The sequence below is a fragment of the Pseudorca crassidens genome, chromosome 8 (genome assembly GCF_039906515.1).
Source record: "Pseudorca crassidens isolate mPseCra1 chromosome 8, mPseCra1.hap1, whole genome shotgun sequence".
Classification (NCBI taxonomy): domain Eukaryota; kingdom Metazoa; phylum Chordata; class Mammalia; order Artiodactyla; family Delphinidae; genus Pseudorca; species Pseudorca crassidens.
In genome coordinates this window covers 101,547,805-101,564,184 of record NC_090303.1, presented here as the reverse complement: position 1 = coordinate 101,564,184, position 16,380 = coordinate 101,547,805, and the positions used below count along the sequence as shown (strand labels likewise).

Here is a 16,380-nt window from a genome sequence, read left to right as displayed (position 1 = left end):
CCCATGGGCCTGACACATCATCTCCTGGGGCCTGCGTTTCCTCCACTGTAAAATGAGGTCGTGAAACATTTGTCCACTAAGGTGACCCACCACCATTTCCACCGCTCCGATTCACTTGGTGGGAGCCACCCTGACTCTGTCACATTTGGCTGAATTAACCTGTGTGGCACCAGAGGCTGCCTCTTACTTTTGTGATTCCACGGAGACCAGCATCAGAGGGCACTGGCGTAGCTATTTCCCTTACATTGTCAAATCCTTAGCAAATTGTTTTTTAGAAGCTGCTTTATATGGGAACCGATTGTTCTAGAATCTCTCCCTCTTACAAAGCCACTGAGGGTTGTTGTTGTTGTTTTTTTTCTCGTCCATTTGCCAAGGATTGCCTTTGAGGTTCCACATCAAAAGGCACATATGCTCTTATCTTTTGCTGTAGTGAAGTAGCTAGGGTTACATTTGGGGGCCACGAAGCAGAACTCGGGCCTCCAGAGGAGCATGAAAAGGGTACGGCTCTTCTAAAGGCCAGGCAGACACCAGAGGCTGGACCAGACTGCTGGAACTGATCCACAGTCACCCCTGTGGATGCCCACGACGTTCCCCCCACCACTGTTTCTGTTTCGTTTTCTTTTGCCGGTTTACCCATGCGAACATCGACACGCTGGGACCAGCTACTGAATAACTAGGTCCAGAATGCTGTTGGGTACACGAAGCCCTGGGAAACTGCAGCGTTTCCTGCGTTCCTTTGAGGAGAATAAGAACCTTAGAAAATGTCCTAAAAGAGTTTGTTTTCTTAGAAGAAAGAATTTTTCACCTACCACGTTGCCATCGTGCTTTGACGGACTCCAAAATGACTTCCGTCTCCAACAGATTTTGGATAGTTTCAATTATAGAAGATTGTAAAACAGACTCTTAGAGTCTATAAGCAAAACTTGCAGCCCCGAACCTTATTCCAAATTAATATATGAACTGAGAGTAAGCTCAGGTATGGCCAGAGTCAAAGCCATTGGGTATAAAGTTATCCAGGCCCATTTCTGGAGAAGAGTCCAAAAACTCTACCCCTGAGAGAGGGGCCCTGGTGGAGTGGATGGGGTAGAGAGGACACCAGGAGAGCATCTTCTAGGAAATGGGTGATTCTGGAGCGTCTGGAGCAAGGTCTCAAAGCAGCCAGCTAGAAAGGAGCGGGGGCCCTTGGGACGAGACGTAATTCAAGGGAGTCTCTGCGTGAGACTGGCCTGGGCTGCAGGAAGAATAGTTTCCATCAGAGGCCAGGCAGGGGGCTTGGAACTCAGAAAGAAGAGAATTTGCTCGCAGAGAAGGGAGCTGTGAGAGAGAGAGGGCTGAGGCCTCATTCCACGGGCCACGAAGAATGGGAACTAGAGTTACTTCAGAAGTCTCTTATCTGTAAAATGAGGAGGTTGGATGGAATGAATGGTTCCGAACTTGTCTGGCCACCTGTATCACCTGGGGAACTTCAGAAATGCAGGTTCCCAGACCCACTCAACAGAATCCTTAGGACCTGAGACTGTGTATTCTCCGAGCTGCCCGGTGACCCTGCTCAGCCGGGTTTGAGAACCGTGGGCCGAGAGCCTCTCAGCTGACCGGGTGACTCAGACGTCCTGCCCAGCATGTTGGGTCAGACTCCGGGGATGGAGACGGGGGACTGCCCAGACCAAGGGTCTTGAGCCAAGCCTTCCCATGGGAAATGGAGGCAGAAAGTTATCCAAAGTTCAGTGGAAAAGTTATGGGGACTCCTCAGGGACACTCTGCTCAGAGCCTCAGAGCAGACCACCACCGGGCTGGGACAGACCCAGGCCACACGCGAGCCGTGCCCGGGGCGGGCGGTCCAACCGCCCTCCTGGGCAAAGGAGAGTGCCTGCTTCTGTTGGCACCCAGGGAGACCCCAGCCCACGGGGGCCGGAGAAGTCTGGTTTCCCCTCGAGTAGAGTTCAAGCCCCTGAAAGTCCAGCTGCCACCGGACATGGGTGGTTCCTTCAAATCAAGAAGGACCTAGAAACCTACCTGCGAGCCTCAGACCTCAGGTCAAGCCTGTGCCCAGGATTCGCCAGGGTCTCAGGTTCGGGCCCGAATTTCCTGATAATGCAGCTTCCTGTTTAGACACGGGGCTCACACTGCCTTTGTAATTCCCAGGCTCCCGTAGGTTACTCTGAGAGACACCGCAGGGAGGAGCGAGGCGGAGATTTCCTTTCCTTCCAGAGTTCCCGCCTCGGGTTACTCCCCCCACCTCCTTGGCCGTCCTGCCCTGCTGAGTCAGTTGGCAGCTCCAGGCTAAATTTCATCCCTTCAGGCATCATGCGTCATTCGGCCTGCTTGGTGGACACAGTGGCGAGCCTGTGGTCTGGGAATTCACAAAGAGGCACAGGGGCCCATCCACGGGCGCCTCCACCTGTACCGCGATGGCGTGTCTGGAGTGTTGCAGACCTTCCTCCTGGACAGGGCCTGGCTCAGGCCAGCCTGTCCTCGCCCCGTCCTCTCCGGGCCTGAGTAACGGATGCTTAGGCCGAGGCTGGTGAGGCCTCAGGGTGCTTGTTGCGACCCTCGAATGGATCCGCTGACCAGCTCTGGGGGCTGCGTCTGCACCTGTGGTCCCATTGGCCTCAGCCCTGGGTGGGAACACACTGGTGTCTGACGGACGTCAGCGGTGCACCTGTACACGAGGACCGCTCTCCACAGGGCAGACCGGACCCCAGCATGTGCACACCCTGCTTGTCTTTCTTCTACTGCCCGGGGCCTTCCGTCCCTCCTAAGGTCCCTCTCTGTGGCATGGTCCCTTAGCAGCAGGGGTCCCTGCCTCTCCCTGGCCGGGGCATTTGGTTTGACACACGCTGTCTGTATCACCATCCTCCCATGACCCTCGTCACCATCCCTCCAAAGTTAGGAACGATACCCACCCCGCCCATCTCTGTGATGCGTAGTTCGTTGTTTTTAAGGCCGCACGTAAGCAAACCCGCATCCAGTGTAAATCGAAACTTTGTTCTTCTCACTCCGCGCTCTTGGCACGATGGTCAGCAAGGACGTCTAAGATCAGGAACAAAATGAATTTTTTCTTTTTCTTTTTCTTTTTTTTTCTGAGCACCGGGTTTTCCCAGTGAGTTTTATTTGGGCAGACCTGGGGACGGGGCGGCCCTGCATCTAAAAGAAGGCGTTGGGCCTCTTGGTGGTGAAGCGTGGCTTGTGCCGGCGACGGAGGGCCCGGCGGGGCAGCGGGAATTGGACCTTGGAGTCGTGGGGCTGCTTGGCTTCTGGTCGGCAGCACTTGCTGGCTGCCGTCTCCTCCCCCTTCACGACCTGGATCGAGTGGGCCCGGGCACGGTGCCGGGAGCCCATGCCTCGGTCTGCAGGTATCAGGAGGGGGGCACTTGGGGAACGAGGGGCCACAGCATCTGGTCCCAGCAGGTACTGGCTACCAAGTGTGTAGAACCTCCAAATCCACTTTGAGGGGCACGGCTGCAGCCCCCCAAAGGCGACAAGATCCACTCGCTGTTAGCATCTCTGTTGAAACCGCTGTTACAAGAAACAGCAGTTCTTGGGTTTAGGTGCTTGGAAAATGAATTTTTTCATGTTGGTTTTTCTTCCTTGGTATTTCAGACCCAGCCTTGTTAGCCAAGTGCTCACATGCATGAAAAGGGCTGGTGCCTAAGGAAGGGGGGAGGGAGGGGGGAGCACATGCAGGTGCACACCACACGGCCATCTTGTCTACCTGGTTTATTTTTACAAAACGGGGTTGGCTAGTTAGTGGTGAGACTAGGCCTGGATCTTCAGGCTCCTGAAATGCAGGCCTGTCCTCTGCATCGCTCTGCTGGCCCCTGTTCGCTTTCTTCCGGTGGCACCGCCGTTCTCCTTTCTCCCCTTCTCTCCAGACGTAGCTCACGCCAGCACAGCCTGGCCCTGTGAAGTCACCAGCTCGTGGCTCCCTGGTGTCTGGAGCCACTGGCCTGGTGTCTGGCGTGGCTGCCAGAGTCGCTTCTGTTCGCTCACTGAGCCTATTCACGGGCCCTGGCTGCAGCCTCGGGAGACTCGAAGGCATTGTTCACTCTCAGAGGCTGACAGAGGCGCTAACAAAGGCCTCAAGGAGCTGGGGAAGGAGGGAGAGCCTTCTCGGAAGAACAAGACAGGGGAAGCTGTGTGTCCTTCTTGGTTTTGTTGCCACAGCTCCGTGCTGTCTGGGCCCATGGGAGAGTCACCTTAATCAGAGGTGGGCCCTTTTCATTCTCCGGAGTTGAGGCCCGGCTCTTCCGGGTGTGTCCGGGGGCGTCCCCGCCCCCCAGCCGTTTCCCCGAGCGCCTCTGGTTTTGGCCTCACAGGCATTTCTCTCTTGGTGCTCATGGAGCGCTGCTGGTGGTGTTGCTGCTGGTTTTCCTTTTGTCCCGTTTCCTCCAGCCAGACTGAAAGGTGGGACTTGTCTGCTGCATCTTGACCTGGCCCATAGCAGCTGGCCAGTCGGACACATGGTTCTCCTGAGAGACTGAATTTGGCAGTTTATCCTACAATTAGGAAATAAATTGGGACTGGAGCCTTGACCGCGGCCTCACGGAAGACTCCAACCCCAAACCATCCAACCAAGCTGCTCCCAGATTCCTGACACACTGAAACTGTGCGAATTAATAAACATTTATTGTTGTTTTAAGTCAAAAAAAAAAAAAAGCAATAAAACAAAAACAAAAAGAAAGAAATTGGTCTCTGTAAAAGGAATGGGGGGACTTCCCTGGTGGCGCAGTGGTTAAGAATCCACCTGCCAATGCAGGGGACACGGGTTCAGGCCCTGGCCCAGGAAGATCCCACATGCCGCGGAGCAACTAAGCCTGTGCACCACAACTACTGAGCCTGCATGCCACAACTACTGAAGCCGGGGCACCTAGAGCCCGTGCTCCACAGCAAGAGAAGCCACCGCAATGAGAAGCCCGCGCACTGCAACGAAGAGTAGCCCCCACTCGCGACCAACTAGAGAAAGCCTGTGTGCAGCAACGAAGACCCAACACAGCCAAAAATAAAAAAAAAAAAAAAAAAAAAAGTAGGTTAAAAGTGATGGAGGATTGTGTCAGCATTACCCCATTTTTCCCTTTATTGTGACACCAATATTCAAAAAAAGAAAAAAGATTTAGGTATATCGTGCTTACCTGGCCCCCTTTCCTTTCATGAGACAGTTTTCCCCCCACTGGTAAAGTGGCATAAGTGTGAGCAGAAGTCCCCTCTCTGGTGAAAATGTCTCTACTCTTTCTGGCTGGCACGGAAGAGAAAACATCTTTGAAGGTACCCATCCTTGCCCCGCCAACGCTGCCCCGCCACCGCGGGGAGCCCCCCTGTCCCTCCAGCATCCCCTCCCGTCCTTCAGCAGCACCAGCGTCCCTCCAGGCACCCATGCTTCCCTCCTCTTGGCCTGTGGAACCACGCTTTCTGGAAGGGTGAGTCGCGCACCCAAAGTGTGATTCTAAGTCTGTGTGTTCCTTCCCTGGACGATATTCCAGTTTAATCACGGCAAAAACAGTCTAGAATTTGGATCCGGCTGTGACCTCTGCCATTCACTCCCTAAAGTGAATGGATCCGTAATTTTTCTAAGCCCCAGTTTCTTCACCTGTGAAGTGGGGTCATAAACCTGCCCCCTTTCTCTCTCTCGGGGTGGGGGGGGGTGGGAGCTGCTAGGAGTGTGTCCCAGCACTTTGTAACCAGTAAGACGGTATCGTAAGACTCCACCCTCTTAGAGATGTTTCAGGTTTCAGTGCAAAGAGGGGGCGAGTTTTTGGTTCTAGGAAAGTTCTTTCCCCGTACCCGAAGCTACACACATTCCGAATCCACACAGCATTTTACCTGTCCCCTCCTCCACCCCCACCCGCCCCCATAGTCCAGGGTATCGTCCTGTTTCCCAGCAGGAATCACCTGCTCTGGGAGGGGAGGAGAGAGGAAGCAGGAGGCCAGGTGGAAAGGTGGATGCATCTCTTGAACTTGGAAAGATTTCCATGAGAGGAGCTTCCCTGAGGGACGCGGAGTTCCATTTGGTTCTACCAGAAACAGACTGTTCCCATCACCGGCTGGAAAGCCCGGCATCTTCTCCTTATCCTGGGCAGCTCCCCGAGGCTGTGTGTGTCTAGGGCGCGTCCTCTGCATCCAGCCGTCCCTTTTGCCCTCTGTGGGGACCGGGTCAGGATCGCCCTGGTGCTCGTGTGGGATGAGTCCTGGGGGACACAGAAGCTGCCGTCGGGGCTTTAAGGAGCCGTCTTAGGTAGCAAGCTACTTCGTCGCAGTCTCTTTAATTCTTCGCACTTGAGAAACGAACATTCTGTCCCAAGAACTAGCCAGGAGTTCCACCAGCTCTGAAAGTCCCCCCACAGTGGCCACTAGGCTTCATCCGGAAGACTGTCGTAAGGGGGACAGCATCCTACAGAGAGAAGGGGAAATGGGGAGAGTTGAGGGGGAGAGCGGGCCTGGGGGGCAGCAGGCCCTGTCCTCCGTCTGGTCGGAGCCGGCTGGGCGCCAGGATCAGGGCGCTTCCAGACAGTGTTAGCCGGCCTCTTGCCTCAACAGCAGAACAGTGGCTGAAAACAGCGATTTTCTGAATAACAAATACATCATTCATGTGGTATTATGCATCATATTGAAGAATAGCAAAGGGCCCACCGTGATCCTCTTCCCTGCCGGCCGTTCCCATCACCAGATGCAGCCCGTGTTTCCAGATCCTCCCAGGCACTCTGGGCGAGTGCAGACAGTGGGATGCAGGTGTACAGGTTCTTCCCCGTCTGTGAAACTCTAAATGGATCCTTCTATGCAGACGGCTCTGCAGTTTGCGTCCTTCACTTACCCCCCTGTCTGGGAGATGAGAAGGACGGTGGGGCTTGCCGTGTTCCGCAGGGAAGAAGGCTGTGGGCGTGCAGTGCGTTATGTAGCCTCTTCCTGCTGATGAGCGCCTGTGTCTCAAGCCCGGCTCTGAAGCACCAGGGAGGTGGGTGACCGCAGACACTGGCTGGCTAGTGCTGACACGAATACGTCTGACGCGCGAATGCCCAGTAGCAGGATGGCTGGGGAAGAGCTTGTGTTTGTAGTCGTGAGAGATGCTGCCGAAATGACCCCTCAGAGGCACTGATTTCCTCTGGCCTCGGAAAATTCCCCCGCGGGCCTGGAGCGGGGTCGCTGCCGGATGGGGACGGGTCTAGACTGAGCCCTGCGAGACCGAGTAGGGTCCACCCCACCCTGGTGCTTGTTGCTGCTGGCTGAGGGTGCGGAGGTCACTGGGGCCGCTTGTCCTTTATGTGAAGAACTCAGGCCCCCGAGGGGCTCCGCCTGAGGGGTCCCTGCGGGTGGTCAGGATGTGGTCAGTGGCACAGGCTTTTGAGCCTAAGAGCCGCCCCCCCCCAGTCCAGCTCTGTTTCCCCCTCTGTTCGGTCTGCAGCACAAACCCCGAATGCAGGGAACACCCCAAAGAAAGCACAGGAAGGGCCCCTGTGTCCAGTGGCCCAGGCGAGAGTTGGGAGCAGGGACCAGGACGTTTCCCGCTGGACCGTGGCGCCTACGTGGGCTGTCACAGGAGCCAGTGAAGGCCACGCCACCACCCCTGGGGCCTGAGGCCCGCGAGGTGTCTGTCCACAAACAAAGCAGCCCGAGGGCTTCCTTCTCCCATCCGGCACAACCCTCTGAGAGGCTCGGGCCCGCCCCAGCCTGGCCCGTGGCCTCACTCCTGCTCCGTGGGTATCACCCACAGCCTGGCCTGCCTGCCAGAGCGCCTGCATCTCCCCCTGCAGAGCTGCTGGACCATCAGATCTCCAGCTGCTCGGGGTCCCCAGTCTCCCTCCTCCCCTCCTCACTCCCCCAGCCCCATCTCCAAACGGGCCTTGCTTCTCAAGACCTTTGGGGTGGAAACTTAGGGGCCTTTGCTCTTAGGGGCCTTTCACGTCATAAGTCTGGAGACCTTCAAAACCGTGGTGACAGCATTCTACTTCCTGCTTTCACCTGGAGCTCCTCCCAGGTCAGCCTGGGGCCCGGGCGGCAGGGATCCCCACTTGGCGTGGTTCCGTGGGATAAGGGGTCCCTGGAAAATGACACTCCTCCTTTACCTGGTTGCTCTCCCAATGCGTCTGCCTGGGAAATATGGGAGGGAAGGTGCCAACTGAGCTTGAGCCCTGGCCCTGCCCCCTTCTCTTTCTCTGCCTGTTGGGGGCCGGCATTGACCAAGCACCTGCCCCTGGCCCAGGACAGCTCTGGGCCGATGATGCGTTTGGGGGCTGGGGGGAGGGGCGGGGAGCGGGGAGAGAATTCCATACTTTACATTTGGTTTGGTGTGAAGCAGCTCGTTGTTCACTCTGGTAGCGCTCGGTACAGACGAAATGTGCTGAGTTCAGGGCTGGGAGGCTCCTAGGGCCGCAGAGTCAGCAGGAGGGAGATGGGATGAGTTAGGCGGCCGCTCTGGGGGGTGTGTGCACAGCGATGGCGTGAGAGGACGTGGCACAGAGCAGCACAGAGAAAGAGCCCCAGGCTGGTGGCTCGTAGGCTGACCAGTCTTTGTCAAGGTCAGAAAGAACGGGAGGATGGCCGTTGGACCATGTCTACTGATGTCTTTGCTTTGGCTTGCGTGATTAAGTATTTTTAAATAACCAATTTAAAATAAAAATTTTATTCAGTTACCTATAAATGTGAGAGATCAGACTCAAATCCGGAGTCTGATCTTAGAAAACAAATCAATATCAGGCAACATTATTGTATTCATTTCCTAGAGCTGCCATAACAAAGTACCACAAACTGGGTGGCATAAAACGACAGAAGTTTTTTTCTCTCACAGTTCCAGAGGCTGGAAGTCTGAAACCAAGGTGTCAGCAGGGCCACGCTCTCTCTGAGACTCTGGATCGAATCCCTCCCTGCCTCTTCTAGCTTCTTTGTGCCTTCTTCCAGTTTTGTTGAGAAATAATTGATATGCATCTCCGTATACGTTTAAGGCACACAGCACGATACTTTGATTTGCGTGTATTGTGAAATCATGATCACAGTGGGTCGGCTAACGTCCCTCATCTCTACAGAAACAATAAAAAGAAAAGAAAAAGGAAAAGAACTTTTCTCCCTGTGACGAGCGCTCGGGATTTACTTTCTTAACAACTGTCCTGTATATCATACAGCAGTGTTGACTACAGTCGTCATTTTGTACACGACATCCCTGGTACTTATTTATCTTATAACTGGTCATTTGTACCCTTTGATCACCTTCCTCCACTCTTCTAGCTTCTGATGGTCGCCAGCAGCGCTTGGTGTTCCTTGACGCATAGAGGCGCCACTCTGATCTCTGCCTGTGTCATCACATGGCCTTCTCCTCTGTGTGTGTGTGTGTGTGTGTGTGTGTGTGTGTGTCAGTGTGTGTGTGTGTCTGTGTCTTCTCCTCTTATAAGGACACTACACATAGAGTTAAGAGCCCGAACTACTCCAGTATAATCTCAGCTTGATTCCATCTGCAAAGACCTTATTTCCAAATAAGGTCACATTCATAGGTACCGGAGGTTAAGACTTTAACATATCTCTCTGGGGGTGGGGGAACGCCATTCAGCTCATAACAATGATCTTATGGTGTAATCAGCTAGGTGTGAGTGAGAAAGGCCCCCAGGATTGTACCAGCCCTGTTGAAGTGGACGGCCTGTCACCCTGGCAGAGTCCTGTCCCCAGCCTCCTTGCAGTTCCTTGGTCACCGATCCCCACCCGCTTCCTCCTGGTTCCTGTCTATCTGAGTCTTCACTCTGCAAGGCTCCTTCCTTCCCCAAGCCGCCCCCGGCCTGCATCTTCATGGTGATTCTCACTGCTGCACACTCACGGTGACCATCTTCACGTGGCACATTTTGACAATAACAGTGTGTCTCGTCTGGTCCCCGGTGTACGTTGTCAGGTGACGTCTGCAACCCTGACCTTTGTCTCTGCTGAATACTTCGTGAACTTCCTTATGTCTCCTCTCGAGTAATATGGGTTCCCCTCCGCGTGCTCTTGGCACCATGCTCTGTAGGGGAGGAGGGGAGATCCAATGGTCTTGGACTCAGTGGCAGAAAATAGCCTCCGAAGTGTGTGTGTAAGAAGTCTTTCACCCCGACAGCTTCTGAACTGTCGGAGCGGTCCCTTCACAGCAAGGCGGCTCTGCCCGCGACTCAAGTCGGATGACGAGGGGATTTCTGGGCACAGCTGATTCTAAGGGATTAGAAGTCATTGTCTACTAGCTTGTCCCCAGTATTCAGAATTTGATCTTTTATATTCCTGCCATTTGAGATTTTTGGCCCTTGTAGATGGAAGCCCCTTTCCCTGTGTCAGCCAGATTTCTAACGGCCCTGTGTGGTTTCCTCCTCAACTTCAGGCCTCTCTTCCTCTCCATCAACACCCACCCAAGTGGTCAAGCAGCACACGTTTCCTCTCGAATCCTATAAGCATGAGCCTGAGCGACTGGAAAATCGCATCTATGCCTCCTCTTCCCCTCCGGACACAGGCCAGAGGTTCTGCCCGTCCTCCTTCCAGAGTTCAGCCAGGCCTCCGTCAGCATCGCCAACACACCATTCTCCCTCCAAATCTGTAAGTCTGGGCCTTCTCCTGGGGGCCGGGCCGCCAGCTATGGGAGGGAGGGCAGAGTCTGTACACAGCTGAAACTAAAGCTGTGCACTCCTGTGACATTTTTGGTACATTTTATCATGAATCACAAACTGAGAAAAAAATGGCGAGGGCACAGTAGGCAAACGGAAACCAAATGAATGGTAACATCTGGAACATGATCAGAAAAAGCTTTTTGCTCTCTTAGCTTCTTCTTTTTTTTTTTTTTGCGGTACGTGGGCCTCTCACTGCTGTGGTCTCTCCCGTTGTGGAGCACAGGCTCCCCACGCGCAGGCTCAGCAGCCATGGCTCACGGGCCCAGCCGCTCCGCGGCATGTGGAATCTTCCCGGACCGGGGCACGAACCCGCGTCCCCTGCGTCGGCAGGCAGACTCTCAACCACTGCGCCACCAGGGAAGCCCTCTTAGCTTCTTTTTAAAAATCAGTCATTAAAAGCTTTCTTTGAATTTATCTTGATTGGGTTACTAAAGTAAAAAGTCATAGGGAAAGCCAAAAAATGGTTTCTTGTAGAAATTTTATTCTAGATTTTAAAGATTTAAAGTCTGACATCATTTGACTTGGGAAGCATCCTGGGAAAGGTGAACCTTTCAAAGCAGAGTGGGATTTGCATCCTTCGGAGGATTGGGACTTGTGGGTGTGGATGGAAGAAGCTGGCTTAGCACCAGCGCTTAAACACTCTGCATTTCAACACCGTGGGCCCTACGTGTGGGGACCACCATCACCGCCCCCTAGTTCGTGTTGGCTACCACAGACCCTCAACATCATTCCTGTGCCCAGCAAGGACACGAGGACCGTATCGCTAGAGTCTATCCAGATGGATGTAACTATTTTATTCAGCTGTGGTGTTAGCTTCCTGCGGCTGCCGTAACAAAGGGGCACAAACTGGGGGGCTTAAAACAACAGGAGGCTATTCTCTCACGGTTCTGGGGGCTGGAAGGGGGCAATGAAGGTTTCGGCAGGACCACGTTCCCTCTGCAATCTCTGAGGGGGGGGAGGATATTTCCTGGCCTCTCCCAGCTTCCTGTAGCCCCAGGATTTTCTTGGATTGGGGCAGCGTCACTCCACCTCCATCTTCACGTGGCTGTCTTCCCTCTGTCTCTGTTTGTGTCCAGTTTTAAACTCTTATGAGAACACCAGTTGTGTTGGATGAGGGCCCAACCTAACTCAGTACGACCGCTTCTTGATGACCTCTGCAAAGACCTGATGTCCAAATAAGGTCGCATTCACAGGTATCAGTGGTCAGGATCTCAGCGTAGCTTTTTGGGGGACACCATCCAACCATAACAGTTGCTACCTTTGGGGAGAAAGAAGATGTGTTTGTCATGCAGAGAACCTACTGTGACTCTTCTTGTTCGTCTGATGATTATTTTATTAGGTGTAAGCTTAGCAGAGTATTGTTTTAAGTGCTGAGGAATAAAATGCAAGGTGTTGTCTCTGCCCTCTAGGGCTTACAGTCTTACTGGGAACAGAATAGCACTCAGATAAAACAGTTAAATAAAAGCGGAAAGTAGGTTGGGTGGGCATCTGGAGTGAAACAAATAGTCCACACTGCAGGGGATGGGAAAGGGAAAAGACTGTGTGGTCTGATAAGGGCCAGGAAGCCTTGGGAGATTGTAGGGTCTAAATTCTAAATAAGGGGAGAGGGGAGGGGAGGGCCTCCTGGAAAAGAAAATTAGCCATGGCTTGGGGTGGGAAGGAGTGTGACGTGTAGCATAGGGTAGGAGCTGGGGTTGGGGGGCTGTCTCTGGGAGGTGGGCATCTGGCAGAGATTGGGGACAAGAGGACCGCTCACTAGAGACGTGGAGAGGTGCAGGCCTTGGCCGCTTACAGCTAAGGGTCCAGGAGGAAGGTCATCCGTGTTCTTGGGTATGAATGAGAAAAGATCTAGAGGTTTCTGTTCTCCCGGGCATTTAGCAAAGAGACTTGGTCATAGAGATAATAGAACAAATATACCCAAAAAAGGAATGATGCGGCAACCCAAAGATGATCACACGCAGGAAGCCACTACTCCCCTCGGGCTGGAGGGACGTGTTGGGAGCCCATCGGATGGGAGGTGGAACCAGTGTGTCTGCCTGGCAGGAGCTGGAACCGCAGAGGAGAAGCAGCCACTGGCCAGAGATGCCATGCGAGGCAGAGGGGTAGAAAGTCTGGCGTCTCCACTGCTTCCTGCCTTCCACCTTGTGCCAAACCTGCCGAGAGGCCAGTGGGCCAGGAGGTCTGGGACAGAAACCCTGGGGGAGGAGGGAGGAGACCGGAGGAGGGAGCGAAGAGGGAAGCGACTGGTCGAGAGGCATCAAGTCTCAAAATGTTGGCTTCTTCTCATGGACCAGGGATAACTGACAGGTTAGCCCCGTGTAAGAAGAGACACTGCATGGACGAGGAGACGGTCATTTCGACTTTAGATCATTTGAAGTGATGGTACGGACGCAGACACAGGGTTTTTCCGTGATTGCAGAAGTTCTGTGCTCGGGACAGCCTCTCCCAGTTTAAGTGAGAGAGAATCCAGAGGGCGTTCTGGGTCTGCCTGCTGTGCCCTGCCCCCACCCCGACTGTGACTAGAAAGTGATATTCTTAACTGTTCATACCGCACAACTACGAAGCTCTTGGTGAAAGCCAGCAAGCCTGGGCCCTTCCAGGCTTTCTGAGGCGGTTCTGGGGCCAGGGAGGAGGGGTTCTCGGCTGTATCCCATACTCAGCGCTGGGCACGGACCCTGTGCCCTGGTCAGAGCCTGCGATTCCACAAACAGACTGGGGGAACTGATAGCACTGTGAAGTTTCAACAACGTGCAGATGTCATGGATGGATAAACATGATGGAAACATACAATGGAATATTATTCAGCCTTGAAAAGGAAAAGAAATCCTGACGGACAATACAACGTGGATGAACCTTGAGGACGTTATGCTAAGTGAAATACACCAGTCTTAAAAGGACAGACGTTGTATGATTCCACTTATAGGAGGTTCCTAGAGCCGTCAGATTCATAGAGACAGAAAGCAAAATGGTGGTCACCAGGGTCTGGATGGGGAGAAATGGGGAGTCAGTGTTTAATGGGGACAGAGTTTCAGTTTGGGAAGATGAAAAAAGTTCTGAAGATGATGGTGGCGATGGCCGCACAACCATATTAATGTACTTGATGCCACTGAATTGTACTCTTAAAAATGGTTAAAATGATGAATTTTATGTTAAGTATATTTTACCACAGTTTTTTTTCATAATTTAGGAAGCCACAGTTATTTGGACTCCATATACCTTATTGTCCATGATCATTTTACAAAGTTCACCTTGTACAGTCTATTAAGAGGTGCTTCTAGGCAATTTGGTAAAATAAGTGACAAGGGGATGGTAGCTGTCTATTTTAGAAACTATATGCAAAATTTATTTTAAGACCCGTTTAGCAGCACATAGGTACAAAACAATTAATGCACTTAGTTTTACCTGTATATAGGTTATAAATACAGTTTTAGAAAACCCTACACATCTGTATACAGCAGTTAATGATAGTAAATCTCTATAGTCTCAAAATATATCATTATGCCCATTTTACCTTCACATAATACATATTTGATTATTCTAATACACTATTAATGCTGATTGAGCAATCCTTTAATTATTATGAATTAGAGACACTTTCGGTTGTATCCTTTCACCACATTTTTGTTAATGATCCAGTCAACACTGCAATGTTTATATAGTTTGAGCTTCAGAAAATCAAATTCAAATCAGAGGGCTTCCCTGGTGGCGCAGTGGTTGAGAGTCCGCCTGCCGATGCAGGGGACACGGGTTCGTGCCCCGGTCCAGGAAGATCCCACATGCCGCGGAGCGGCTGGGCCCGTGAGCCGTGGCCGCTGAGCCTGCGCGTTCGGAGCCTGTGCTCCGCAATGGGAGAGGCCACAGCAGTGAGAGGCCCGCGTACCGCAAAAAAAAAAAAAAAAAAAAAAAAATCAGAAAATCAAAACCAAAACACTTATGTTTTGAAATGATCTGTTTCAAAATTGGAAGACAGTGTTCCCACTGGCTACAGACATTAGACAGGGGCCTTCATCATGTGTAACTTTTATCACACAAGGCCTCCAGGAGCTTCTTCGGCGTGTTGGTCACAGCCTCTGCAGCTGTAGTTTGGCCCAGGTCTCTGCTTTCGGCAGCCCTTGGCAGCAGGGCTGGTGATGGATTCAAGTTCATTTAAGTGTTTCTTTCTAATTGGATTATGTTGACTGTCCTTATGTGCTAAGTTCCTTAAGCGTTTAGCTGATTTCATGCATTCCGTTACTGGCATAATCTTTATAGGGGAATGTGAGCTGCTTAAAGACGTCTATCAGCCCGAAAATATTTAGATATAATTCATCTCTGCCTTTTGGAATAAAAAGATGCTCTCTGTAAACATTGACTTTTATAAAAGCGGATCACTTTTATAAAATCACTTTTATAATCACTTTTATAAACTTTGTTCCCATGAATTTTATTCTAAAATTGGAAAGGGGGTGAGGGTAATGAATTAGTCTTTAGTAGACAGCACTCATTTTATCATTTATTTACTCAGCAAATATTTATGAAGCAACCGCTGGGTGCCAGACACTGTGCTCGGAAAGGCTGATGGGATGACAAGTACATAAGCGGCTCTTATGAGGCAGGGACAGTGTTCATTTTGTTCGCCATTTATTAACAGCACATTATGCAGGGGAGGGGTTCGATAAATAGCTGAGGACTCACTGAACAAAGGAAGGAGCTCCTGTCTATTGGGGGGCCACAAACAGGGAAATAGTCGTAATAGAATATTCGATAGAGCCTGTGTAGTTCTCATGGGAGAAAATCTCCAGTCCAGTGTGAGCACAAACGCCAGGCCCAGGGCTTCCCGGGTGGTGCAGAGGTTAGGGATCCGCCTGCCAACGCAGGGGCCATGGGTTCGAGCCCCGATCCGGGAAGATCCCACACGCCGCGGAGCAACTAAGCCCGTGCGCCACAACTACTGAGCCTGCTCTCTAGAGCCTGCGAGCCACGACTACTGAGCCTGCATGCCACAGCTACTGAGCCCATGCGCCACAACTACTGAGCCTGCGCTCTAGGGCCCATGAGCCACAACTACTATGCCTGCGCTCTGGAGCCCACGAGCCACAACTACCGAGCCCGCGTGCCACGACTCTAACGCCCGCGCACCCAGAGCCTGTGCTCCACAACAGGAGAAGCCACTGCAATGAGAAGCCCACGCAGCGCAATGAAGAGCAGCCCCTCCTCACTGCATCTAGAGAAAACCCATGCGCAGCAACGAAGACCCAGCACAGCCAAAAATTAACTAATTAATTAATTTAAAAAAAAAAACAATCCCAGAGGAAGGAAGTGGACATTTTTTGCAGCAGCAGCAGAGAGCAATAATCAGCTCTGCATTTTAGGGTGGTCCCTCTGGTGGGGTGTGGAAGTTAGATTGGATTTGGGCACAGCAGGGGCTCAGATGAGATGCAGTGTGAAATGATCTGGGCCTGGTGGCAGCTGACAGTGGAAAGAAGGGGGCTGGTGTTAAAACGTAGAGAGCTGTTTAAGACGTCGGATTGAAAGGAGCTGGGGATGTAGTGATTGATTAGTTGAGGGCAGAAAAGAGAAGAATCAAGGACGATTCCGAAGGTTTTGCCTTGGGAAACTGGATGGGTGGTAGTTGCACTTGCTGGGATAGGGAACAGAGGAGAAGGAGAAGCAGGCTGTGTGCGTGTGCTTGTGTGTATGTGAGCACATGGGGGTGTGTATAAGTGGACACACGTGTGTGTTGGCTGGTGCTGGTACAACAGGTGCCCGTGGGATAATTAAGTGGAGGTGTCCAAAGGGC

The 16,380-nt window shown here is 52.4% G+C and overlaps 1 protein-coding gene and 1 non-coding gene across 12 annotated transcripts in view; one reads left to right on the top strand and one right to left on the bottom strand.

Moving 5' to 3' along the window:
* Positions 1-16,380, top strand: part of PRKAG2 (protein kinase AMP-activated non-catalytic subunit gamma 2) — a 276,835-nt gene that overhangs the window by 163,487 nt on the left and 96,968 nt on the right. For 8 of the 11 annotated variants that reach the window (XM_067747491.1, XM_067747492.1, XM_067747493.1 and 5 more), the window contains one exon: positions 10,319-10,530. The exons of 2 other annotated variants lie outside the window; for them this stretch is intronic. In XM_067747491.1, coding sequence (XP_067603592.1) covers positions 10,319-10,530 — 212 coding nt within the window. Of the gene's footprint in view, positions 1-10,318; positions 10,531-16,380 lie in introns of those variants that run through there. One more of the 11 variants, XM_067747503.1, reaches the window with a different exon arrangement.
* Positions 3,423-3,555, bottom strand: LOC137229633 (small nucleolar RNA SNORA68). The gene has a single exon (XR_010945785.1). It is a non-coding gene; the product is annotated as a small nucleolar RNA SNORA68 (small nucleolar RNA).